We start from the raw sequence: 10,232 nt of genomic DNA, 5'->3' as shown, positions 1-10,232 counted from the left end.
CTTAGTCCCCACCCTTGCAGACCTTGAGGCACCGTGGAGTGGCCAGGAAAGGCGAGGGGTTTAATCCTCTGAGACTTCAGAGTCTGCTGTGAAAGAGCCCGCCTCTCCAAGTCTGTTTAGAAACCTGGTGCTCTGGGTGAAAGTGGACGTGGGGGTTGCTGCAGTACCCTAACTTGCAGGGACCCCTGTGCGAACAAGCGGACCCAGATGCGTTAAACCATTGGGCTGGTCTCCTAGGTTAGAACCGAGCGAGCAGCCAGCTTAGAGGCACCAGTTCCCTGTCCTCTTCCGGTCATTACGGTAATTCCCAGGTTTACATCTGTACGCACACACTCAGCCCTGCGTGTGTGCGCACAGATTTACCTTCCCATTTCAAGGTAAATCGGTGGCAAGCAGACCCAATAAACCCTTGTCTCCTAGAGCCCTGGACACCTTCAAGCAGCAGCACTGAGAGGGAGAGTGCCAGGCAGTGTACAGCCCCTGCTGTTCTTTGTGATTTCCCCAAGAAACACTGTGGGGCTTCACGACTGGGGAACGGTATCCAAGGACACTTTTCATGTGGCCTGACATCTATGATTTTGTAGAAATGACACTAGCCATAATCACCATAATCCCTAGAAATGCAGTGTTTGACACCGCACCAACAGCCTGGCAATCAAAGACAAGATTCCTGGAAAGGAATGGAATAGGGTAAGGGAGAAGGAGAAGTTTGTCTTTTTCTTTTCCAGCTACATGCGTAGACCCGCCCTCTTATTTCCACTACTCCCCGAAGGCCAGATGGGGGGAGGGGATTGCTACAAAAAGTGGTCAGAAGCATTTCCATTTGTTCTTGTTAACTGGAAATAGTAACACATGATTTATATTAATGGTTTTTATTAGTGGGTACTGTAGGAGCAGCAAGTGAAAACAATTTTTGTGACAGATTGCTTTAAGAAGTCTCCTCTGCAGCTGTATGTCTCGGGCAACAAGTTTATTTTCTTTAAGAATGAATTCTAATGTGTCCCTATAACATAATTAGTTCTCCGGTTTCATGCAAAGATAAATTAATGTTCCAATTCAAAGTTGGCAAAACTAAGGAAAGTTTTTGTTTATATGAGTTTTTAAGGGAAATCTGGTTTCATGTGACGTCTTGGTTGAGGTAATGAATGTGTTCCACTTTCTAGCCTCTAACAGGTTTTGTAAGATTCTATTTAAGAGAATTCTATAATGATTTTTTTCTTTTAAGTCTATTATGAAATACATATAAGATAGGTACATGGATGCATGTACCTTTGTGATACACACACAAACAGGCATCTGTATGCAAACTCTTATACTTACATACAGAGTAAGCAGAGCTAGATGCTGCTATCATGTTGGAGGAAAGAGTCATCATTAGCAAGCCCTATTGCCTGCAATTTTTACACGTTTCTTCCCATTTCAAGCAGAGCGCTAGTAGGGATTGATTATATTGCCATGCCTTGCAAGCAACTCAAGAAGAAATAAAACAGAGAAATAAATTTAAACCTCACAGGTTCCAAAACTGTTGCAATTCGTAATCACAAAGACAATACATGTTTGGGAAGCAGAGACCTAATGGGGCACAGTCTCAACTGAGGAGCCTGGGGCAGGTCCTACACACCCTCTGAGTGGGGCTTTCATTTACTGTCTGAGGGAAGTACAGCCAGCTGCTTCAGCTTTGGCTGCAAATGAGGCCAAAGCTGTGCTGTCGAGTTGCTGAGCCTGCTCCTCTTCCATTCCTTCTAGAATAATCAGGAAAAGTTTAGAAACACAATTACATGGGGGAGGAGGCATGCAGACCCTGGCTCCCTCCTTGAATAACACATACTGTTTCCTCTGCTCCCACTCCTACCCAATTCTTCCAGCCACTTGGGTGGACAAGCTCATCACAGACGGCGACTCAGTTGCAGGACACTGAACCTACTGGCCAAAGAGGCGCTAGAACACTCTGCATTCCAAGCTGAGTCAGGAGCCCAAACTGGACCCCACAGACCGTGGCCTGAAGCTGCAAGAATGCAATTGCACAACCACGAACACGCCAGGAAAGGGGGGGGCAGAGGAAGGTGGTGTCTGGGTACCTTATAGGTAGGTACCTGGTTGAACAAGGAAAACATTAGCCTCATCCCTCTCAATACTCCCGCCTGTCACTTTCCTTCCATTCTAAAAGAAAGCCGTATTTGAAACAAACAGCACAGCGAACCATGCCTAAGAGCCGTGTCATCTCAGATTCACATTTCCCAACAGGCTTCCTAGTTCTCCACAAATAATATCCTTGCTCATTCTTCTCCCCCACTAATAATTGGGGGGAGGGGTGACGTCTAGAAAGACTGGGGACATTCGATCAGAATTCACCGCAGCTTCTCACAACTCTTGTTTATAGAAAATGAATGGTCTGCCTGGCTTGCTTTTAGTTTGGAAAAGGGGTCAGTCTTTATTAGCACACGTCACAAGATCCTGGACTTTTCCCCCTCCCTTATCTTAAATTGACCCGCTTTTAAGATAAAGACATAATAGACAAAGCATTGACCTTACCTGGTCCCTAATGAGTTGGAAGTCAGAAAACCCCGCTCTGCTTTCCTCTTATCTCGGATCGCCTGAGAAGAGAGTCGCTATCTTTTGTGCACTCGCGCCTGCCGCTGGCCCCTCACCGAAGCCTGTAAGCCGGTGAGCGCGCTGGGAGAGTGTTGCGGCCTCCGAAGTCTGAGAATTCTTCTCTGGGGTTTCGAAGTTGCAGACCGGGCTGGGAGACCTGGGCCTCACCCTGCCTCAGGAGGACTCAGATTCGCTGGAAGGCTCCGGAGCGAATCTTCCTCTTTCAGAGGCCAATCCCTAGCAGTAGCAAGAAGAGCTGCCTCCTGTGAGGCCCTTGCACTGGCGCGCGCGGGCCTCCCCTGCCTCCAGGAATAAGCACTAGGACCTGCCCCGCAGAGCTGACCGCGGCCTGGCTCTGGTTCACTGGGGGGCCCCAAGCTAGCGGCTTCCCACCAAGCCAGTCCCTCTGCTCCAGCCTCCGCCCCGGCTGCTGAGGCGTCCCCGGCCTCCGGCCGCTTCCTGGCCTTGGAGACTCCAGCGGCCCCGCTCTTGCCCCTGCTGCGGGCGGCGGCAGTCCAGGCTCCCTGCACCCAGCTCAGAGCATCTGTGACCCACTCTTCTCGCCTCCTCTGAACTCGGCCCAGTCCCTGGCCCGCCAGCTGAGAGGGCTGCTTTCCCGAGTCTCTGACCAACAGATCCGGGTTCCCAGGCTGGGGCGGGGGTGGGGAACCGCTCTGGGATGCTAAACATCAAACAAGCCAAGCCTGGGGTTTCAGGCCCCGAAGCCACTAGAGCCTCTCTCCAGGGCTCTCGAGAAAGTCCTCGTGTTTACATGGCAGGGTGGGGGAGAAGAGGGGGGGGATGTTGTCTGCAAAATCTCCCCTGCGCCCCCGAAGCCGCTGGGGCCTAGGGATGGGTGGGGTGCTTAGGCAGGGGCGCTCGGCTTTGCCCGGAACTCGGGGCGAACTGCGTTGCCGCCACTCGTGGGCAAGCTTCCGGCTCTTCCAGGCACTTCAGGGGCAGGAGCGTCCCCAAAAGGCTGATTCCTCCCTCAGGGGCGGCCAGAGCTGACCCGAATCAGAGATGCTGGAGACCCAGGGGAGGTTCCCTCCAGGAGAAGGCACCATCGGCTCCGCAGAGGCTGACCAAGATGTGGGTCTGGGGTTTGTCCCTAGGTTGCGGTCATTTGCTGCGACGAGCGTGCACCTATTTCCCTGTCAAGACGCTTCTAACTGGTTCCGGAGATGCGTCCTGCAGCTACAGCACCCAGGCCAGGGGCCGGAGCTGGTGGACCCCCGAAGCCCTATTTTGTCTCCGGGTTGGCCATTGAATTTACCTTTCCCCAGGACAAGTGAACAAACTTCATACTAAGCTGTCTCTTTCTAGATGGCAAGGAGAAGAATGCCTCTGATAGAAACTCCATCCACTGCAAGGGTCGTAAGGCTGAGAGTAGCTCACATTGAAAGTGTGACTGTCAGGAACCAGCTCTGGGCCAAGATAGGGTGCAGACAGCAGCCTCCCTAGACATTTGCCAGCCACTGCCCATCTTGTCCCCACCCAGGCTTGTGCTGGGCACAGGGCAGGTTGATCAGAAGCTAACCCTCCCCACCCCCATGGAATTGGGACCTTAGAGCCAATCTTCTCCCTGGCCTCAGCTGGGTGGCCTGACCACTTACATACCCTGTCCAGAGACCATGGTGGCCCATTCTACCCTAAGTGTTCAAACTTCCTGGATTTTTCCTGAGTGGAAAAAACTTCCCGAGTGGGTCACCTTGTTTTCCAAAAGGAGGTATTCCCCAACAGGCACACTCCCTAGACCCAACCAACTTTCCTTTCTGAATCTCTGAGTCTCTTTTGGGTATTGGAAACATATGTCAGCAGCCGGAGTCCCTGGGGAGAAGCCTGCCCTGGTCCCCAGTCCTAAAGCACCGCCAGTGAGAAGCCCCCAGGAAGTCAGTTACAGAACAAGCCCCCAAGACTTGAGTTACAGAACAAGGCCTGAGGCCTGGCGAATTCTCTGACAAGTTACTGGAGGGTAAGGGTGGAGGTCAGGACGAGAAGTAGAGCTTCAATGAAATAAAAAGAAGAGAGGAAGTAATGAAGGGGAGAGGCAAGAAAGAAAAAAGTTGAAGTTCTAGACAAGAAGTGAGTGCATGGTCAATATGAAACAAGCCCCCACACTCAAACACTTTCAGGCCTAGTAAACAAGTGCCAGGAGGGGCATGTACCCGAAGCCCACTCTGTCACTTTTCCTCGCAGGCTCATCAGGCTGGGACATGGAAGGGACAACAGCCTGTCTGGGGAATACGATTGCTCTGTGTCCACCTGTCCACCACCACCACTTTCTCCACCCCCCCACCCCGGGGCAACCCTGAGAGTTCCCCAATAGCCACATCTGGGCACCAAAAGACCAGGAAATAAGAGATAGAGAGAAACATAAACGATTTTTATTTATTTTTTTTACAGGGAGCAGGGTAGTTGGGAGAGGTGGAGAGTTGGGAACAAGAGAAAGATTCATTACTACAAAAATTTGGGAGCCCAGAGATGGAAACTGGTAGAACAGAGAGCAAAAGTCCAGCTTCCAAAATCCTAATGGGGGCAGGAGGGTGTTCCCCAGCTGGGAGCTGAGTGGGTCACATCCTGAGGCCAAGAGGCCCTGAGCAGTGGGGGTCCGTGGCCAACCTGGGGCGAGGATAATCATTTCATAGTAGAAGCAAAACCGGGAGGGATTCTCCACTTTGGAAAACAAGTTCCCACCGAATTCTAATTCCCAGGAGAGTGGGCTACAGCTTAGAAGTGAAAGATGGATGTTAAAATCCACAGGGGCAGTTGGTTCAGTAAAAATAATTGCTCGTTCCGGGTTATTGGCTTAGCTGTGAAAGACCACAGTGGACCCTTCTGAGGCTTAAAAAAAAAAAAAAAAAAACCGGCAGCCTGCCTCCAAAAACTAGTCCTTTGGTCTCGTTCTCTCCCTTTTTCCCTTCCCTTCCTCATGGAAGTGGTTTAGCTTGTCTCCCCTTTTTTGTTGAACCCCAGGGCTGCTCAAGATTTGGTTCTACTCAGTTCGGAGGCAGAAGGCCAGGGCTCCTCAGTGGGTTCAGGACCCTCTGAGCCCCTAGACCATTCACATGCCCGTCCCGTCTGGCCATGGATGAGTGCTCTCCCCAACCAAAAATGCCATTGAAAGCCAAATCAAAACCAAACAAAAGGTGGGTTTTTAATCAGAAAAGGCATCTTTTTAATTTGTATAATTTATTAGAAGCTTCTTAAGAACTATATTTAAGCCAGATATCTACATAAGTTACAACAGAAAAAGACTGACGTTTCAAATACCAAACTGCCAAATAATATACACGGATTTGTCAGTGCCCATAAAAAATATGATGGGCATGGGGTGGGAACTGTTTTTTTTTTTAACAACAAAATGTACAGATTACTAAAAACTAGGCATTTAGTCCAACTTTTGACAGCGTTTTACAGCTACAAGTTCACATCAAACATAGAACAGTTTTAGCCAGGGCTGGCAGGCTGAGCCTGGGCAGCGGGGTTTGCTGGGAGGGGGCATTTTCTTTGTGTCACTGACAAGCGGGTTCTGTGGACGTGTCTTTCCTCTCCCCAGCCCCGACTCCCCTTCCAAGAAACCCTGGTATTTACAGGCGAGTCCACTTTGCCGGCCCAGGGTACCTAGAATGCAGTCTGCGATCTTGCGAGTACACAAGCCACGCCAACGCAGGTCCCGCTGCAAAGCTCTGCCCCGTCCGGGCGTGGGAAACCTATCCGAACCGAACCACCTGCAAGACGCCCCGAAAGTTGTTCTTATGTCCTTCTCTGTTTAAAGGCTCTTTAAAGAATTGGATTCGCTTAGTTGTTTTTATTTTCTTTTTTTTAAAAAATCCCACACATTTCAGAAGAAAAAAGAAAAAGGAAAGACGTCCAGCAGTTTGGCCTTTGTGTTTTTTTCCTTGGTCTAAACCAGACAGGTTCTTAAGAAAAGCCGAAGCGCTTGGAGAGCCGGGTGGTTGACGTGTGTGGCGGGCAAGAGGGGAAGCAATGAGGCAGTATGCTGGGCGACGTGCAGCCCAGCGTCCTCTCACCAGGTCCGACCATATAGCAAGGTGGAGCAGGACATGGTGCCGTAGTCCGAGCCCGAGGAGTTCAGGTGGGACAGGCTGGATACCTGGCCCTGCAGCGCCACGGGGCTGGCGGCGTGGTGCGCCAGGTCCGGAGACTGGCCAGCGCTGCCCGGCTGGTGGCCCGGGTGTGCGCCCAGGCCGGGACCGCTGCTGCCAACCGAGATCGCCGCCGCCGCCGCCTGAGCGGCCTGCGCCTGCTGTTGAGCCTGCTGCTGCGCGTGGCCTTGCAGGCTGGCTGCCCCAGTGGCCGGGGCGCCAGCCTGGCAGGGTTTGCCGTCTTTCACTAGGACCGGCACCGCCACCCGGCGCGGCGACTGCTGCTGCGCTTGCTGCTGCTGTGGGCACCCAGCGCCCCCTCCGCCGCCGCCGCTGTCCTGCTGTAACTGCTGCTGCGCCGCCTTGTCCTTGGCTTGACGCTTCATTTTGTAGCGGTGGTTCTGGAACCAGATCTTGACCTGCGTGGGTGTCAGGTGGATCATGCTGGCCAGGTGCTCCCGCTCCGGAGCCGACAGGTATTTCTGTTGCTTGAAGCGTCGCTCCAGCTCGTACACTTGCGCCTGGGAGAAGAGCACCCGGCGCTTCCGGCGCGGTGCACTTGGCAACGGGGCCATGTTCTTGCTCACGTCCCCCAGTGAGCCCAGGCCGCCCATGCCGCTCATGTTCATGCCGCTCGCCGGGCCCATGAAGCGGGAGACTGTAAGCGACAAACGCACAACGTCGGCCGGGGCCAGGCCGGGCCAGGCCACCTCTTCCTTCTGCGCCTTCGGCTGGCCGGGCCGGGCCCCGACGGCGCCCTCCTCACCTAGGCCGCTTCACCCGGAGAGGCCCAGCTGCGGGATCTCCAGCGCCTGCCCTAGCCATGCCGTCGAGGGCCTGCCTGGAGAGCTCCCACCTCAAACCCTGCTACCTCCCTCGGTCTCAGTGCTCCACCCCAAAAGTACAGTTGTTCCGTTCGTACCCAAACCCTGGCTGGAGTTAACGGGGTTAACGGGTCACCGGCGGGGAACTGGGCCCAGGCCAGGAGGTGGGTTTCCGCGGCAAGACTCTAACTTCGGCAGTTTAGGAGAGAGAGGTGTTCAGAAAGCTAGAGCCCCCAGACGCTTTGCCTCTTTCCTGCGCTCTCCTGTCAGCCCCAGTGCTGGCACTTGCTTGGCCCATTTAGATCCCACTCTGGAGCTGCGCGCCCTCCCACCTGATTAGACTGGAGAGAGGCCGCCCCGGAGCCTGAGCGCGTCCCTGTCTGGCAGCCTCCCACCCCGCCAGGCCGCATCTCTGTGCGCCCTGCTTTTCCCCGACTCCCTAAGTTGGGGAGGCACCTTCTTCGGCACTGCGAGGTCTACGGCGCAGCGCAGAGCAGAACTCCCCGTTGGCTGCATCTGGGAGACACCGAATACTATTACTATAGCGCCTGCCCCCCGCCAGGTCCCGATACTACGAGTCTGTTCTTGGACCCCTAAACCCAGCAGGAAGAAGAATCAATCCCCAGCTCCCACGCCCGACTCCCTGGCGCCGCTGCCCGGCGCCGACCCTGCCGCCCGGCGCACATCCCGCAGGCGCCGCGCCCCTCGGGCGGCTCTCCCCGCTCCTCCCGCTCGTAGCGCGCAACCCCGCAGTGGGGCGGCCTCACTTACTGGCGGGGAAGCGCGGGTCTGGGTTGGCGCCGTACCATCCGGGGCCCGAGGCGGTGTTCCGCATGGTGTCCTGATAGGGAGGCAGCTCGCTCATGTTGCCCAGGTTGCCGTTGCAGTAGCCCCCCACGGCGGAGTGCGAGAGCTGGGGCACCCCCGTCGCTGTCATGTGGTAGGCGGCGGTGACCGCGCCGTGGTGCCCCACGGCGTGCTGCTGCATGGCCGCGGCCGGCGGTGCCGCCTGGCCCTGCCTGTAAGCCGCCAGCGGAGCCCCAAGGCCGCCGCCCTCCATGCCCACTTTCTTGTAGCTTTCCTCCAGGGGACTCAAGATGTCAGACACTGAGAACGGAGTCGTGTGCTTTGGACTCATCGACATGATTCGGCGGAGGCTGGAGGAGGAAGGAAGAGGAGGAAAAAAAAGGGAGAGGGGGAAGGCGAAGACTCGCTGCTTTTTTTTTCTCCCTCTGCCAAATATTCTGGTGTTACCTTAACGCCGATCTTGTTGGATGTACACGTAACCGAGTGGACCGAGTCCGCCTTAATTGGCTTGAGTGGAGGCTCGGGGGCTGCCTCGCGTTTGTTTTAGCCCGGCGCCAGGTTTTAGGCAGCTACCAGAGGCGGGGCGTAAGCGCTAAAGCAACAAGACAATAGAAGCCTACATCTTGCCCGAGATAATTAGCTTACATGCTGATGACAAGGTAAACACCTTTAAGTTTCACTTGTCAGGATTTTTAGGTCTCAAAGAGGGAGAGAGAGAGAGAGAGAGAGGCAGAGACGCGACCCGAAGCATTTCTTCCCCCCTCCCCCGGACACCCCCACCCCTATATTTTGTGGGGTGCCAGCGGCGCGCGGGGGAGGGTGAGGCGGGGGAGGGAAGGAGGAGGGCACGGAGAGTGGGAGGGCAAGAGGTGGGGTAGGGAGTAGCCGAGGAGGAGGGGTGGCGGTGAGGAAGGAAGGTGAATGCTGCTTTGCGACCAACTTTCCGAGTTACAAAGTGAACCACTTTGCAGTTCGGTGGGGTCCCCCGGGGCGAAGACAGGTGTTGAAAGGGAGGGGGCTAAGGGCTGGGTTGGGGGTTTCACCTGAGCCTTCTGGGGTTGCTCTTCCCTCCCGCCGCGGCCTCCCAGCCCCGAGCCTTCCCACTGCCTCCGGACCACATCGGGTTTGGCAGCGCCGGGCCCCAATCGCCACCAAATGAGCTTGGGAGTCTGGGGACGAACCCTGAGGCCGCACTGCTGGCTGCGTGTCTGTCAGTCTGTCTGCCTCTTCTGCTACCGTCAGAGGGACACCTCTGATCCCCGCCCCCTTTCCCTCTACCCAAGAGAGATTCCCAGCGGGTGCTGAGCTGGGGATCGGCTGCGGGCGGGAGGCAGTCGCAGATCCCCGCGTCCTCCTTCCCCCCAGCTCAGGGTCTTCTTGGCGGAGCAGGGTCCCCTCCTCCTCATCACGCCACCCCCTCCTTACACTCGGCTCTCCTCCCCACCTCTACCCGCCCCCACCCACCCCGTCAAGACAAACACATCACTAGCAGTTGGGGCTGGGGAGCTGGGAGGCTGGAGGGGGGTTAACGCGGGGGGCCATCGCTTAAATTGCCCCACCTCGAACAAACCTGGTGTCCCCGACCCTGGCCCAGAGCCTGGACGCACGGGGTTCTGGAGCTGACTTTCCAAGGACATCACAGCCCCAGCACCCGAGCCCAGGGCCACGCTGATTTCCCCTCTGATGCTTCAGGGAGGGTGAGGGCAGGGCGCGTCCTGGGTGAACTGAGCCTGAACCCCCGCGGGCCCAGCTGGCCAGGAGGGGGCGAGTCCCGAGGCGCGAGCAGCCGGGCGGGCGGGAGGCTGGGCTGAGGCTCTCCTCTGCCCAGAGCTCAGCCATGCAAAAGTGCACTTGCTTTCCCGGGAATAACCAAATATCTTTGTTTAAAGTGGCGGCGTAA

At 55.6% G+C, this 10,232-nt stretch overlaps 1 protein-coding gene across 2 annotated transcripts; it reads right to left on the bottom strand.

Annotated features, from left to right (window-relative positions):
- Positions 1-6,622: 6,622 nt before the first annotated feature.
- On the bottom strand, positions 6,623-9,969 carry NKX2-1 (NK2 homeobox 1). 2 transcript variants are annotated; one of them, XM_037056393.1, is made up of 4 exons: positions 9,903-9,969; positions 8,780-8,924; positions 8,297-8,682; positions 6,623-7,359 (listed from the first exon to the last, which is right to left on the bottom strand). In XM_037056393.1, exons 3-4 carry the CDS (start codon positions 8,667-8,669, stop codon positions 6,623-6,625), a joined length of 1,110 nt encoding a protein of 369 aa, XP_036912288.1. In that variant the 5' UTR covers positions 8,670-8,682; positions 8,780-8,924; positions 9,903-9,969. The 2 variants fall into 2 exon arrangements, with proteins under 2 accessions (XP_036912288.1, XP_036912289.1); XM_037056394.1 differs by lacking the exons at positions 8,780-8,924; positions 9,903-9,969 and adding an exon at positions 9,376-9,452.
- Between the last annotated feature and the right edge of the window lie 263 nt (positions 9,970-10,232).

The sequence above is a fragment of the Sturnira hondurensis genome, unplaced genomic scaffold (assembly GCF_014824575.4).
Source record: "Sturnira hondurensis isolate 20B ecotype Veracruz unplaced genomic scaffold, ASM1482457v3 Scaffold0008948, whole genome shotgun sequence".
Taxonomy (NCBI): Eukaryota; Metazoa; Chordata; class Mammalia; order Chiroptera; family Phyllostomidae; genus Sturnira; species Sturnira hondurensis.
This window is presented reverse-complemented; position numbering and strand designations above follow the sequence as displayed.